Genomic DNA, 16,919 nt, shown 5'->3' with positions numbered 1-16,919 from the left:
ATGATGGTAGATGGGATATACACATGATGGTAGATGGGACATACACATGATGGTAGATGGGACATACACATGATGGTAGATGGGACATACAGATGATGGTAGATGGGACATACACATGATGGTAGATGGGACATACAGATGATGGGAGATAGGACATACAGATGATGGTAGATGGGACATACACATGATGGGAGATGGGACATACACATGATGGTAGATGGGACATACACATGATGGTAGATGGGACATACACATGATGGTAGATGGGACATACACATGATGGTAGATGGGACATACAGATGATGGTAGATGGGACATACACATGATGGTAGAAGGGACATACAGATGATGGTAGATGGAACATACAGATGATGACAGATGGGACATACACATGATGGGAGATGGGACATACACATGATGGCAGATGGGACATACACATGATGGGAGATGGGACATACACATGATGGGAGATTAGACATACACATGATGGGAGATGACTGCTCGAGTCTCCAACGTGATTGTCCTGATCACACACATAAAAGAAAATTGCATAAACAGCATTTTTTGAAGCATTGGCATTAATAACAATATTGTATTAATTAATCATATCATAACTTTTTCCTGTGACTGTTAGATATTTTACATTTCTTTTTTTGTATCATTTTAGACTGCTAATTTACTAGTTGTAACAAAAATAATATTCTTGCAATTCTGAATGCTTGCAATCATATTGTGTTAATTAATTAACTATTAAATATCTCAGAAACTAGAGTCAATCTGGCAAAACCCGAAGTCATTCTTAATCAGCACCATAAACTTAAAGGGAACCTGTCATCAGAAATTTTGCTTTAAACCTAAATGTTTCCCCCTCTGCAGCTCCTGGGCTGCATTCTAGCAATGTTCCTGTTGGTTTTTTGCTCCCTTTTAGACCAAATATAATACTTTATAAAGGTTTACCTTTTGGGATGCTAATTTTCTAAATCGTCCATGGGGGCAGGCTCTCTGGTGTCCGTTATGTCCATCCTGCCGATTTACGCCGTCCCCCAACGCAGCATTTCATACTTCCAGGATGCCGCCCAGTGAGCCCATAGGTCCGGCGCATGCGCAGTGCCACTGTAGCGGGACTGTGCACTGCGTGCACAGTGTGACCGCTAGTGACGTTTGAGCAGGCACGAGAATGGGCGGCGCTGTGTTGTCATCGCAAGTGCCCGCGCTTTCCCCTCTGCCTCCAGCGTTCTGCGCAAGCGCTGGCAAGATGACCGCACGTCCCCTCTTTCCCATCTTTCCCTGTAACAGGAAATAGATGGGAGGATCGGAGCAGGACACCAGCGGTTACGGCCAGCGCTTGCGCAGAACGCTGGAGGCAGAGAGGAAAGCGCGTGCACTAGATTATGGGTGGGCACTTGCAATGATAATTACAGCGCCGCCCATAATCTCGTTGGGGGACGTCGTAAATTGGCAGGATGGACATAACGGACACCAGAGAGCCCGCCCCCATGGACGATTTAGAAAATTTTCATCCCAAAAGGTACATCTTTATAAAGTATTATATTTGGTCTAAAAGGGAGCAAAAAACCAACAGGAACCTTGCTAGAATGCAGCCCAGGAGCTGCAGAGGGGGAAACTTTTAGGTTTAAAGCAAAATTTCTGATGACAGGTTCCCTTTAATATAAAACCATCCAGATATAGTTGGCACCAAAATCACTGTATACCAGTGTTAATAGGTGATGTCACATCTGACCCTGCTACCCCACCCTTCACATTGACCTTTACACATACTCATTGGTCGAGCATTCCTATATTTTCAAGGATAAAGGAGGAAGCCGCTGACCAGCAAAAATTTTTACAACTGCATAAATTTATGAATTTGCAAAAATTATTTTTAGCCTTAAATACAAGCATTGAAGTAAAAAATTATAACAAAAAACTTCCTTTAGAGACATAATGAACCCCCGTTCCTTGTGTAAACCCCTGCATGCAGTACTGAAGGGCATTAGCAGCATGCTATAAGATGGAATGAGTGATTCTCCCATTTGTTTATTGCATCTTCCTAGAAGTTCCGAGAAGTGCTCTAAGGATCATCGTCACAGGGGATGTGACTGGGCACAGAGGAGAAAGGTTCCTGCATGTGGACACCATCTGTTCCCTCTGCATTTTCCTACAGATGAATACTATCAATGTTTTCCCTCCTCCTCCATTCCACGTGCTCTTAGGGGCACTTTGCACACTGCGACATCGCAGGTGCGATGTCGGTGGGGTCAAATTGAAAATGACGCACTTCCGGCATCGCATGCGACATCGCAGTGTGTAAAGGCTGGATGATACGATTAACGAGCGCAAAAGCGTCGTAATCGTATCATCGGTGCAGCGTCGGCGTAATCCATGATTACGCTGACGCGACGGTCCGATGTTGTTCCTCGCTCCTGCGGCATCACACATCGCTGTGTGTGAAGTCGCAGGAGCGAGGAACGTCTCCTACCGGCCTCACTGCGGCTTCCGTAGGATATGCGGAAGGAAGGAGGTGGGCGGGATGTTTACATCCTGCTCATCTCCGCCCCTCCGCTCTGATTGGCTGCCTGCCGTGTGACGTCGCAGTGACGCCGCACGACCCACCCCCTTAACAAGGAGGCGGGTCGCCGGCCACAGGGACGTCGCACGGCAGGTGAGTGTGTGTGTGAAGCTGGCGTAGCGATAACTTTCGCTACGCCAGCTATCACCACATATCGCTGCTGCGACGGGGGCGGGCACTATCGCACTCGGCATCGCAGCATCGGGCTGCGATGTCGTAGTGTGCAAAGCCCGCCTAAGGGTGATACTTTACCTTCATCATTCATTTACCTGTGCCACTCCTGCATTTGATTCCTTCTGTTCTGGCCGGCAGCACATCGGAATGTGAGTGTGGGTTAGTCAAAGGGATGGGTCAGAGAGTTTTTACCTGATGACCTTCAGTTTAGACAGTACTTGTCTGAGCATTAATTTCTGACAATCAAGGCAGGTAGCGAGAGTCGGTGTATATGATGCTTGCAAGTGTGTACACTGTCTGTAGCTGTGTTTGTAATGTTCTATTGTCTCACATTGGAAATGTTTTTTGTTCACTTTTTTCAAGGGAACCTGACAGGTCCTTCATGCCCTTCAAGTTAACCCACCAGTATTTGTATATTTATTACTAAATACCCTACATAACTAGCCCTTTATTGTGTTTTACTCCTAATTCCATGTTTTAAAAAATATTTATAAACCCTGTTTTTTTAATATGCTAATTAGACTTTTGACTAATCCATCCATAGGTCATTAGACTTTTGACTAATCCATGGGGCATTAGGCTTTTGACTAATCCATAGGTCATTAAGTTTTTTGACTAATCCATGGGGCATTAGGCTTTTGACTATTCCATGGGGCATTAGGATTTTGACTAACGCATGGGTCATTAGGCTTTTGACTAATCCATCGGGCATTAGGCTTTTGACTAATCCATAGCTCATTAAGTTTTTTGACTAATCCATGGGGCATTAGGCTTTTGACTAATCCATGGGGCATTAGGATTTTGACTAATCCATGGGGCATTAGGATTTTGACTAATCCATGGGGCATTAGGCTTTTGACTAATCCATGGGCATTAGGCTTTTGACTATTCCATTGGTCATTAGGCTTTTGACTAATCCATGGGGCACTATGTTTTTGACTAATCCATGGAGCACTATGCTTTTGGCTAATCCATAGGGCACTAGGCTTTTGACTAATCCATGGGTCATTAGGTTTTTGACTAATCCATCGGGCATTAGGCTTTTGACTAATCCATCGGGCATTAGGTTTTTTACTAATCCATGGGTCATTAGGCTTTTGACCAATCCGTGGGGCATTAGGCTTTTGTCTAATCCATGGGGCATTAGGCTTTTTATCTAATCCATGGGACATTAGGCTTTTGTCTAATCCATGGGGCATTAGAATTTTGACTAATCCAAGGGGCACTAGGCTTTTGACTAATCCATTGGGCACAAGGCTTTTGACTAATCCATGGGGCACAAGGCTTTTGACTAATCCATGGGTCACTAGGCTTTTGACTAATCCATTGGGCATTAGGATTTTGACTAATCCATGGGGCATTAGGCTTTTGAGTAATCCATGGGTTATTAGGCTTTTGACTAATCCATCAGGCATTTGAATTTTGACTAATCCATGGGGTATTAGTTTCTCCAGAGTAGTTGGCCCTCTCAGCATGTTATCAAACCCCAATGGGCGCGATAACATTATTTGCAAACAGAGACGTCATCTCCAGCGCTCTTTAAATCTCGCGCATTTCTTCACAGTATCATTGTGTCTCTGAAGCTGGGTGTATGTGTCCCAGATTCAGAGAAGTGCAGTGCACATGTACGGAAGTTAGAAACAAAGCTCCCTTACTTGTGGACAAGTGCAGTGAGCCACTCTGAAGCCAGTACGCGTACACCCAGCTTTAGAGGCACAATGATGTTGTTAAGGAATCCAAGGTCATGCACGAGCTTTGCAGAGCGCTAGCGGTGACGCCGCCTCTTGCAAATTCTTCTTATCATGCCCACAGGGCTGAGAGGGCTGACTAGTCTGGGAAAACTAACGTCTAATCAACTAGTCAAAAGCCTACTTAGCAATTAAAAACAGGGTTTATAAAGACTTTTTTAAACATGGGATTAGGAGTAAAGTCATTTTTACATAGAAATCAAAGGGAAAGTTCTTTTGAGCATTTTTAAAGCACTTTTTAAGGTGTTTTTTTGAGTGGATGACCTGAACAAATGTTGTACGAACATAACTTTATGGTCCAAATATGGACTACAATGTATTAATGTCTTGATCAAAGCAGCTTCAAGTGTAATTATCAAGTTGTTGAGTTTGGATCAGGAGTCCTGAGGCCAGTACAGAACTCTGGTCTGAACTTGTGTCAGACACGTGTCATTAACTTTAATTAATTTTTCTATGCTGCTGTTGACTTCAGGATGGAAGAGACCAGTGAACGTCAATGGATCAAATACGGTTTATTCTATGCGTTTTTAAGCTATCTAGCTTCTTCCTTTCCTTCAAAGTAGAATATACCGCATTTGATGTATTGTTGTTTCCTGGACTCTTCCATCCTGAAGTCTTCAAGAGCAGAGCAGAAAAAACGCTAGCTTTTTTCATTTCCTTTATTGCCTGTACTGACTGTACACACGTGGATCTACAAAAGCTACATCTTCTTCACTCATGGATTGTGTGGCACCAGTGGCGTAACTAGAGTTCAATGGGCCCAGGTGCAAAATTTGGACCTCCCCCCCCCCCCCCTCCGTCTCCTATCACCTCCCCCCAGCTCGGAGTACAGGATAATTATGCTGACACTCGGATCTTTCCCTCAGCACCCTGCCCTCTCATGGTCTTCTTTACATATTTTCCTCAGCACCAAGTTTTCCCATGCTCTGATATCCCTCTTTCCTTCAGCACCCAGCTTGTTCTGTTCTTGTTCTGTTCTGCTATGCATATTTACCTCAGCATCCAGCTTTCCAATCCTCTGCTGTACATCTTTACCTCAGCACCCAGCTTGCCTTTGATATCAGAGCATGCTGAGGGAAAGATGTGTTATAGAACATGGGAAAGCTGGGTGTTGAGGGAAAGATGTTTAGTAGAGCATGGGAAAGTGGGGTTCAGGGACAAATGTATAGCAAAGCCCACAGAAGCTGGGTTCTGAGGGAAAGAGTCATAGGCTACTTTCACACTGCATTTTGCCTTACGTTCAGTGGTCCCGTCGGGGCATCCGTCCGAACTGCCCCTCCCCCACCCTGCAAAACGTGTTTCGGACGCATGGGCCAACAGGGCCATTGACTGTAATGGAACACACTACGTTAGCGTGTGCTCTGTTTTGTACCATTTTTGTGCATATACGTTTTCTGCAGACGGACACCCGAACGTAATCGACTACGTTCGGGTGTCCGTCTGCAGAAAACGTATATGTGCAAAAATGGTACAAGAGAGAGCACACGCTAACGTAGTGTGTTCCATTACAGTCCATGGCCCTGTCGACGCATGCGTCCGAAAAATGTTTTGCAGGGTGGGGGAGGGGCAGTTCGGATGGATACCCCGACGGGACCACTGAACGTAAGGCAAAACGCAGTGTGAAAGGGGCCTTATTCCCTCAGCATCCAGTTTTCAAATCCCATGCTGGTATCATTGTCCCCCATCCTCGTATATGTTCCCATCCTTGTATATGGCCCCATTCACCTTCTTTTCTGTACATATTTGTGCTAAAAATAACATTATAGATTTATTAATTTTGCATATAAAAATGGTAGTTGTTTTTTTAATGGTGCACGAGTTTTGCCATTTTTAGGCTATGTGCGCACTAGAAAATGGAATTTTCTTAAGAAAATCCCACACCCTGTGAAAGAATTCCCCACCTGCGGCAAAAAAAATCACAAACAAATGCACCAAAATCTGCATGCGGTTTTACCACGGTTTTGCCGTGGGTTGGTCCCTTCGGTTTGTTACCATTATCTATGGGAAAAACCGCAGGTACCTGCGGAAAAGAAGTGACATGCCCATTCTTTAGCTGCAGAAATTCTGCAGCAAAACCTGTAGGTGAAAAAAACCGCAGTGTGCGCACACCTTTTTTTTTACCATAGGTTTTGCTGGGGAAGGACTGCAGCAATTCATGCAGCAAAACCGTGGCAAATCTGCGGCAAAAACCACAGCATGTGCACAGGGCTTTAAGTGGTTTTTTTTTGGTGCTTTTAGTATTATTTATGCTTTTTAATGTCTGAATTTTATCACTAAAATGTCGGATGTACACAGTCACTTATTCACACAAATGCAGACATACACACTATATTTGTTATATATTTGTTATATACTGTAGATGTCTGCATTTTTAAACACACTGTATACATGGTAGCACAAGATCCACTCCCCTTATCATTAAATAATAAAGAAAAAACAGACACAATAATTGTGGAAAAATTAGGCCGTGGTGTTTATTAAGGGATTACCAAAATTCAAAATGATCAATAAGTAATTAAATACATAGATTACATAAAACCTCAATTCCATTAGCATAAATTGAATGTCCAACTCCACCCAGAACTAACTGGGCGATTATCCCACTAATAAACAGCACGACAAGCCTAACAGCTCTGTCCAAAGGGATGGGAGGGCGGGTGCTTCTTTCGTCTTCATCCAGCGGCGACTAACAGCTGACGCCGCAAGAACAGGTAATAAATAGCATTCACATTCCCGCACTTTTTCTTTCTAGCCAATGAGATTCAAATAAAAACCCTCTCCACGCAAACGGGCCAAACCAGATCAAACCAGCTCGTGGCAGCCTTACCACAGCTTAACCTCAAAATTTAACCCTTACAGGACTTCAAAAAGAAACACAAATCCTAATACTAAAATACCCATAAAAAAATTGCTAACAAGGGGGGATCTGTGCGACCATGTGTCCCCCAAGCTAGGTCGCTATGGGGGGCCCTGACATGGTAGCACAAGATCCACTCCCCTTATCATTAAATAATAAAGAAAAAACAGACACAATAATTGTGGAAAAATTAGGCCGTGGTGTTTATTAAGGGATTACCAAAATTCAAAATGATCAATAAATAATTAAATACATAGATTACAAAAAACCTCAATTCCATTAGCATAAATTGAATGTCCAACTCCACCCAGAACTAACTGGGCGATTATCCCACAAGCCATGACACGAAGCGTCATGGCCCCCCCCAAAAAAACCACAGCCATTTCTCTATAGTGGATTGAATCCCAACATTAAAAATGTCCATCCCAATGTCCGATAAGTGAACTAAATCTGACCGAAAAATGCCCAGAACAAAACCTTCTAAGTCCACGTGTCTAAAAGAAAAACCCCCCAACCTGAACATAAACCTACACATAGACCTATTAACCCTTTTTCTGACCTTCTCGAGAAACTTATATTCTTTGTTGCACCAAGCTAACCGAGGGACAATCTCTGAAAAAATAAAAACCGTACCTGGAAACCAAATTTTAAACAACGCAAAATCAGCGCGCATTTCTGACAACAAAACCAGTGTCTTAATTTTACCCAAATCATTTCCTCCAGCATGGATAATAATGGCATTAGGACTAGGCCTCTGAACCACTAACTCTTTTAACCTACATTTTACATCCCTCCAAGCTAACCCTCTAAACCCAAACCACATTACTTTTAACCGTTGAGAATTAAATGATAAGTTCAACGTGTAGGTTCTCTGTGATGCCCTCTTCTGGGCCCAGAAGATATATGAATGTCCCAAAATCCATACAACTAAAGGACCTAAGAGAACAGAAAGTAAATTAAATAAACAATTTCGGCCGTACATATAATTTGTATCTGTTTGACTCCCATCTTCCTAACCTCATAATTTCTATGGCCCCTAGACCTACTCTAGCTGCTTCAGAAGCAGCTCCAATCCTAAAAGAATGCGAAGTAATCTTAAACTCACTCAAACCTAATTTAAAAAGACAACTCTTTAAAATAAAATTAAATTGAAAAATTGTCGTTGGAGTAAAGTCCTTATGAAGAAAAAGAACACCTACACGATCAGACCTTACTCCAAGCCAATTTCGAGCATTGAAAACTGGACAGATAAAACTGCCAGGAATTTCATTTAATTTTATAACACACCCTTTACCTGATTGGTCCGTCTTCGCTAATGAGGTCACTGCTGCGTCACAAAAAGCGTGACTCAGCAGCGATCTCGGCAGTGAGCTCGCTATGTGTGAAGCACCCCTTAGGCTTTTGACTAATCCATGGGGCATTAGGATTTTGACTAATCCATGGGGCATTAGGCTTTTGACTAATCCATGGGCATTAGGCTTTTGACTATTCCATTGGTCATTAGGCTTTTGACTAATCCATGGGGCACTATGTTTTTGACTAATCCATGGAGCACTATGCTTTTGGCTAATCCATAGGGCACTAGGCTTTTGACTAATCCATGGGTCATTAGGTTTTTGACTAATCCATCGGGCATTAGGCTTTTGACTAATCCATCGGGCATTAGGTTTTTTACTAATCCATGGGTCATTAGGCTTTTGACTAATCCGTGGGGCATTAGGCTTTTGTCTAATCCATGGGGCATTAGGCTTTTGTCTAATCCATGGGGCATTAGGCTTTTGTCTAATCCATGGGGCATTAGAATTTTGACTAATCCAAGGGGCACTAGGCTTTTGACTAATCCATGGGGCACAAGGCTTTTGACTAATCCATGGGGCACAAGGCTTTTGACTAATCCATGGGTCACTAGGCTTTTGACTAATCCATTGGGCATTAGGATTTTGACTAATCCATGGGGCATTAGGCTTTTGAGTAATCCATGGGTTATTAGGCTTTTGACTAATCCATCAGGCATTTGAATTTTGACTAATCCATGGGGCATTAGTTTCTCCAGACTAGTTGGCCCTCTCAGCATGTTATCAAACCCCAATGGGCGCGATAACATTATTTGCAAACAGAGACGTCATCTCCAGCGCTCTTTAAATCTCGCGCATTTCTTCACAGTATCATTGTGTCTCTGAAGCTGGGTGTATGTGTCCCAGATTCAGAGAAGTGCAGTGCACATGTACGGAAGTTAGAAACAAAGCTCCCTTACTTGTGGACAAGTGCAGTGAGCCACTCTGAAGCCAGTACGCGTACACCCAGCTTTAGAGGCACAATGATGTTGTTAAGGAATCCAAGGTCATGCACGAGCTTTGCAGAGCGCTAGCGGTGACGCCGCCTCTTGCAAATTCTTCTTATCATGCCCACAGGGCTGAGAGGGCTGACTAGTCTGGGAAAACTAACGTCTAATCAACTAGTCAAAAGCCTACTTAGCAATTAAAAACAGGGTTTATAAAGACTTCTTTAAACATGGGATTAGGAGTAAAGTCATTTTTACATAGAAATCAAAGGGAAAGTTCTTTTGAGCATTTTTAAAGCACTTTTTAAGGTGTTTTTTTGAGTGGATGACCTGAACAAATGTTGTACGAACATAACTTTATGGTCCAAATATGGACTACAATGTATTAATGTCTTGATGAAAGCAGCTTCAAGTGTAATTATCAAGTTGTTGAGTTTGGATCAGGAGTCCTGAGGCCAGTACAGAACTCTGGTCTGAACTTGTGTCAGACACGTGTCATTAACTTTAATTAATTTTTCTATGCTGCTGTTGACTTCAGGATGGAAGAGACCAGTGAACGTCAATGGATCAAATACGGTTTATTCTATGCGTTTTTAAGCTATCTAGCTTCTTCCTTTCCTTCAAAGTAGAATATACCGCATTTGATGTATTGTTGTTTCCTGGACTCTTCCATCCTGAAGTCTTCAAGAGCAGAGCAGAAAAAACGCTAGCTTTTTTCATTTCCTTTATTGCCTGTACTGACTGTACACACGTGGATCTACAAAAGCTACATCTTCTTCACTCATGGATTGTGTGGCACCAGTGGCGTAACTAGAGTTCAATGGGCCCAGGTGCAAAATTTGGACCTCCCCCCCCCCCCCCCCTCCGTCTCCTATCACCTCCCCCCAGCTCGGAGTACAGGATAATTATGCTGACACTCGGATCTTTCCCTCAGCACCCTGCCCTCTCATGGTCTTCTTTACATATTTTCCTCAGCACCAAGTTTTCCCATGCTCTGATATCCCTCTTTCCTTCAGCACCCAGCTTGTTCTGTTCTTGTTCTGTTCTGCTATGCATATTTACCTCAGCATCCAGCTTTCCAATCCTCTGCTGTACATCTTTACCTCAGCACCCAGCTTGCCTTTGATATCAGAGCATGCTGAGGGAAAGATGTGTTATAGAACATGGGAAAGCTGGGTGTTGAGGGAAAGATGTTTAGTAGAGCATGGGAAAGTGGGGTTCAGGGACAAATGTATAGCAAAGCCCACAGAAGCTGGGTTCTGAGGGAAAGAGTCATAGGCTACTTTCACACTGCATTTTGCCTTACGTTCAGTGGTCCCGTCGGGGCATCCGTCCGAACTGCCCCTCCCCCACCCTGCAAAACGTGTTTCGGACGCATGGGCCAACAGGGCCATTGACTGTAATGGAACACACTACGTTAGCGTGTGCTCTGTTTTGTACCATTTTTGTGCATATACGTTTTCTGCAGACGGACACCCGAACGTAATCGACTACGTTCGGGTGTCCGTCTGCAGAAAACTTATATGTGCAAAAATGGTACAAGAGAGAGCACACGCTAACGTAGTGTGTTCCATTACAGTCCATGGCCCTGTCGACGCATGCGTCCGAAAAATGTTTTGCAGGGTGGGGGAGGGGCAGTTCGGACGGATACCCCGACGGGACCACTGAACGTAAGGCAAAACGCAGTGTGAAAGGGGCCTTATTCCCTCAGCATCCAGTTTTCAAATCCCATGCTGGTATCATTGTCCCCCATCCTCGTATATGTTCCCATCCTTGTATATGGCCCCATTCACCTTCTTTTCTGTACATATTTGTGCTAAAAATAACATTATAGATTTATTAATTTTGCATATAAAAATGGTAGTTGTTTTTTTAATGGTGCACGAGTTTTGCCATTTTTAGGCTATGTGCGCACTAGAAAATGGAATTTTCTTAAAGGGAACCTGTCATCAGAAATTTCGCCCAAAAGCTAAAAGATTCCCCCTCTGCAGCTCCTGGGCTGCATTCTAGGAAGGTCCCTGTTATTATTGTGCCCCATGTGAGACCAAAATAAAGCCTTTATAAAGTTCTACCTTTTTGTATGCAGCTTCTGTAAATCTGACACGGGGGCGGGCTCTCTGCCGTCCGTTATTCTGCCTCCTGGTCCTGTATGCCGCCCCCATCGCTCCTTTCCATATCTGATGCACCGCCCACTGCTCCAGCCATCCCCGTGCATGCCCAGTGCCAGTCTCACAGGACTGAGCACTGTGACTGCTGGTGATGTGTGCGCAGGCAAGTGATTATGGACGGGGCTGTGACTGTTATCAGCAAGTACCCGGCCATAATCTCTTGAGCGCGCAAACCTCTCCAGCGGTCACACTGAGCTCAGTGTAGATGCTAGACTGTATGGGCTGCTTCCAGGGATGACGTCCCTTTGTCATGTGATAGGGGCGTGTTCGAAATACTATCACATGACAAAGGGACGTCATCCCTGGAAGCAGCCCATACAGTCTAGCATCTACACTGAGCTCAGTGTGACGCTGGAGAGGTTTGCGCGCTCACGAGATTATGGCCGGGTACTTGCTGATAACAGTCACAGCCCCGTCCATAATCACTTGCCTGCGCACACATCACCAGCAGTCACAGTGCTCAGTCCTGTGAGACTGGCACTGGGCATGCACGGGGATGGCTGGAGCAGTGGGCGGTGCATCAGATATGGAAAGGAGCGATGGGGGCGGCATACAGGACCAGGAGGCAGAATAACGGACGGCAGAGAGCCCGCCCCCGTGTCACATTTACAGAAGCTGCATACAAAAAGGTAGAACTTTATAAAGGCTTTATTTTGGTCTCACATGGGGCACAATAATAACAGGGACCTTCCTAGAATGCAGCCCAGGAGCTGCAGAGGGGGAATCTTTTAGCTTTTGGGCGAAATTTCTGATGACAGGTTCCCTTTAAGAAAATCCCACACCCTGTGAAAGAATTCCCCACCTGCGGCAAAAAAAATCACAAACAAATGCACCAAAATCCGCATGCGGTTTTACCACGGTTTTGCCGTGGGTTGGTCCCTTCGGTTTGTTACCATTATCTATGGGAAAAACCGCAGGTACCTGCAGAAAAGAAGTGACATGCCCATTCTTTAGCTGCAGAAATTCTGCAGCAAAACCTGTAGGTGAAAAAAACCGCAGTGTGCGCACACCTTTTTTTTTACCATAGGTTTTGCTGGGGAAGGACTGCAGCAATTCATGCAGCAAAACCGTGGCAAATCTGCGGCAAAAACCACAGCATGTGCACAGGGCTTTAAGTGGTTTTTTTTTGGTGCTTTTAGTATTATTTATGCTTTTTAATGTCTGAATTTTATCACTAAAATGTCGGATGTACACAGTCACTTATTCACACAAATGCAGACATACACACTATATTTGTTATATATTTGTTATATACTGTAGATGTCTGCATTTTTAAACACACTGTATACATGGTAGCACAAGATCCACTCCCCTTATCATTAAATAATAAAGAAAAAACAGACACAATAATTGTGGAAAAATTAGGCCGTGGTGTTTATTAAGGGATTACCAAAATTCAAAATGATCAATAAGTAATTAAATACATAGATTACATAAAACCTCAATTCCATTAGCATAAATTGAATGTCCAACTCCACCCAGAACTAACTGGGCGATTATCCCACTAATAAACAGCACGACAAGCCTAACAGCTCTGTCCAAAGGGATGGGAGGGCGGGTGCTTCTTTCGTCTTCATCCAGCGGCGACTAACAGCTGACGCCGCAAGAACAGGTAATAAATAGCATTCACATTCCCGCACTTTTTCTTTCTAGCCAATGAGATTCAAATAAAAACCCTCTCCACGCAAACGGGCCAAACCAGATCAAACCAGCTCGTGGCAGCCTTACCACAGCTTAACCTCAAAATTTAACCCTTACAGGACTTCAAAAAGAAACACAAATCCTAATACTAAAATACCCATAAAAAAATTGCTAACAAGGGGGGATCTGTGCGACCATGTGTCCCCCAAGCTAGGTCGCTATGGGGGGCCCTGACATGGTAGCACAAGATCCACTCCCCTTATCATTAAATAATAAAGAAAAAACAGACACAATAATTGTGGAAAAATTAGGCCGTGGTGTTTATTAAGGGATTACCAAAATTCAAAATGATCAATAAATAATTAAATACATAGATTACAAAAAACCTCAATTCCATTAGCATAAATTGAATGTCCAACTCCACCCAGAACTAACTGGGCGATTATCCCACAAGCCATGACACGAAGCGTCATGGCCCCCCCCAAAAAAACCACAGCCATTTCTCTATAGTGGATTGAATCCCAACATTAAAAATGTCCATCCCAATGTCCGATAAGTGAACTAAATCTGACCGAAAAATGCCCAGAACAAAACCTTCTAAGTCCACGTGTCTAAAAGAAAAACCCCCCAACCTGAACATAAACCTACACATAGACCTATTAACCCTTTTTCTGACCTTCTCGAGAAACTTATATTCTTTGTTGCACCAAGCTAACCGAGGGACAATCTCTGAAAAAATAAAAACCGTACCTGGAAACCAAATTTTAAACAACGCAAAATCAGCGCGCATTTCTGACAACAAAACCAGTGTCTTAATTTTACCCAAATCATTTCCTCCAGCATGGATAATAATGGCATTAGGACTAGGCCTCTGAACCACTAACTCTTTTAACCTACATTTTACATCCCTCCAAGCTAACCCTCTAAACCCAAACCACATTACTTTTAACCGTTGAGAATTAAATGATAAGTTCAACGTGTAGGTTCTCTGTGATGCCCTCTTCTGGGCCCAGAAGATATATGAATGTCCCAAAATCCATACAACTAAAGGACCTAAGAGAACAGAAAGTAAATTAAATAAACAATTTCGGCCGTACATATAATTTGTATCTGTTTGACTCCCATCTTCCTAACCTCATAATTTCTATGGCCCCTAGACCTACTCTAGCTGCTTCAGAAGCAGCTCCAATCCTAAAAGAATGCGAAGTAATCTTAAACTCACTCAAACCTAATTTAAAAAGACAACTCTTTAAAATAAAATTAAATTGAAAAATTGTCGTTGGAGTAAAGTCCTTATGAAGAAAAAGAACACCTACACGATCAGACCTTACTCCAAGCCAATTTCGAGCATTGAAAACTGGACAGATAAAACTGCCAGGAATTTCATTTAATTTTATAACACACCCTTTACCTGATTGGTCCGTCTTCGATCTCCTAAGAAAAATTAAAAATGAAGAATTTACAAAACTTACATCTTCAAAAAGAATACCACCCTGAACAGATTTATTCGGAGACACCAACTCCCCGATGCGAAATGCACCGAAAAATGCTAAAACAAAAGCAGCTCGGAATAAACAAACCTCATAAGCATCCCTACAAACTGAAGGTAAAACCTGCCATAGCCTCTCAAGCAAACTAAACGAAATTGGATGCCTCTCATCCGGCTTAAACACCATTCTCTTATAACCCTTCAGAAACTGTTTCACCGGAAAGTAGCTAACTAGCGTAGGGTAACCAGCCAGCTTTAGAAAAAATGAAACACCAGCCAATAATTTTGTAATAGCAGAAAATGACCACTTCTTACCCACCAAGCTATTAATTAACAACAAGACTGTACGTAAATTATCCACATAACAATCCACACCTAAACCCTGACAAAACCCCGACCAGACTCTCCATGCAGCTGAGTAATCAGCCCATGTTCTTGGAGCCAAGGATCTTTCAATATACACAGGCATCAAGTCCAAATCAGATCTCAAAGGTGCTGAGGACATGCCACCCCTTCCACTTCGGCGTCCGGAATCAGAGCCCGAAAATCCTCTAACTGCAAATGAGAAAGAAAAATAGCTGCCTCATTGTCCATCCTACCAACATGTCGCGCTTTCAACCAAATATTCCTCTTTAAACAGAATAACACTAAATGCCGCAATAACCTTGCCGCCCAAATACATTTTGAAGACAGCGTATTGATAGCAAAAACCACTCCTTGGCATTCTGACAAAAATAAAATCCTCATATTCTGTAAATCACAACCCCAATCCACAATAGCTACAACAATAGCAAATAACTCCAGTACGACCCTGTTATCCAAAACGCGACTATCAACCCAAACGCTATTCCACCTCTCTGCTGACCAAGCTCCTTTAAAACAACAGCCATAGCCAACCTCGGCCGACACACCAGTAAATAGCTGTAATTGCTCCGATGAAACAAAAGCATGCTGCATATAGCTACAACCATTAAAGGTTTGCAAAAATTCTGACCATATCAATAAATCCTCCTTCAAGTCTTTAGTCAAACGCACATGCGCACCTGGAGAAAGCAAACCTTTAGTGGCCTCGTAAAGACTCCTAGAAAAAACACGACCCATCGGAATAACTCGTAAAGCGAAGTTCAGAAGACCCAATAAAGACTGTAGCTCTTTCAAAGTAGCCTTATTCTTGGATAATATCAAACCCAGAGCTGACCTCAGCTTCATTACCTTCATTTCTGGTAATCTACACTCCAACCTCCTAGAATCCACAGTAATTCCTAAAAATTCTAAACAATAACAAGGACCCACCGTCTTTTCCTCTGCCAAAGGAATACCAAACCTAGAACAAAAATCCATAAACCTATTCAATAAAACCAAACAAGAACTGTCAGACGCACTACCTACAAACAAAAAATCATCTAAATAATGCAAAACCCCTCCTTTAACCAACCCAAAACTAACACACCAATGAATAAAAGTAGAAAAAGCCTCAAAATAACAACAAGATAAAGTAAAACCCATTGGTAAACACATATCAAAATAATATTCTTCATTAAACTGAAAACCTAAGGAATTAAAACCTTCAGGCTTCACAGGCAACAGCCTAAAAGCAGACTTTATGTCTGCTTTAGCTAATAAAGCGTTATCCCCGTGACTCCTGATCAAATCAACTGCTTGATCAAAAGAGGCATAATTGACTGATGACCCTGACTTATCAACATCATCATTCAACGATGCCCCCTTAGGAAAAGAAAGATGATGAATCAATCTAAATTCTCCTAACTCCTTCTTAGGCACAATGCCCAATGGAGAGAGTCTAAAATTTCGAAAAGGAGGGGATTCAAAGGGGCCTGCTACTCTCCCCAATTGAATTTCCTTCAGAATTTTTTCTTGCACCACTTCTTTATGTCTATCCACAGACACCAAATTATTGACCCAAATGCAACCTACTCCCTTAAATTCAGGAACCTTAAAACCCTCATTAAAACCTAATGAGAGTAAATCAGC

General features: G+C 42.9%; 1 protein-coding gene across 1 annotated transcript in view; it reads right to left on the bottom strand.

The window, feature by feature from the left end:
• Window positions 1-16,919, bottom strand: part of LOC142310926 (uncharacterized) — a 375,823-nt gene that overhangs the window by 357,346 nt on the left and 1,558 nt on the right. The window contains exons 2-3 of the mRNA XM_075348804.1: window positions 14,850-14,987; window positions 14,382-14,491 (exon numbers count right to left, since the gene is read on the bottom strand). Of these exons, the coding sequence (XP_075204919.1) occupies window positions 14,382-14,491; window positions 14,850-14,987 (248 nt within the window). The remainder of the gene's footprint in view (window positions 1-14,381; window positions 14,492-14,849; window positions 14,988-16,919) is intronic.

Source organism: Anomaloglossus baeobatrachus, chromosome 1, assembly GCF_048569485.1.
Source record: "Anomaloglossus baeobatrachus isolate aAnoBae1 chromosome 1, aAnoBae1.hap1, whole genome shotgun sequence".
Classification (NCBI taxonomy): Eukaryota; Metazoa; Chordata; class Amphibia; order Anura; family Aromobatidae; genus Anomaloglossus; species Anomaloglossus baeobatrachus.
The sequence above is the reverse complement of the archived record's forward strand: the minus strand, read 5'-3'. Positions and strand labels throughout refer to the sequence as shown.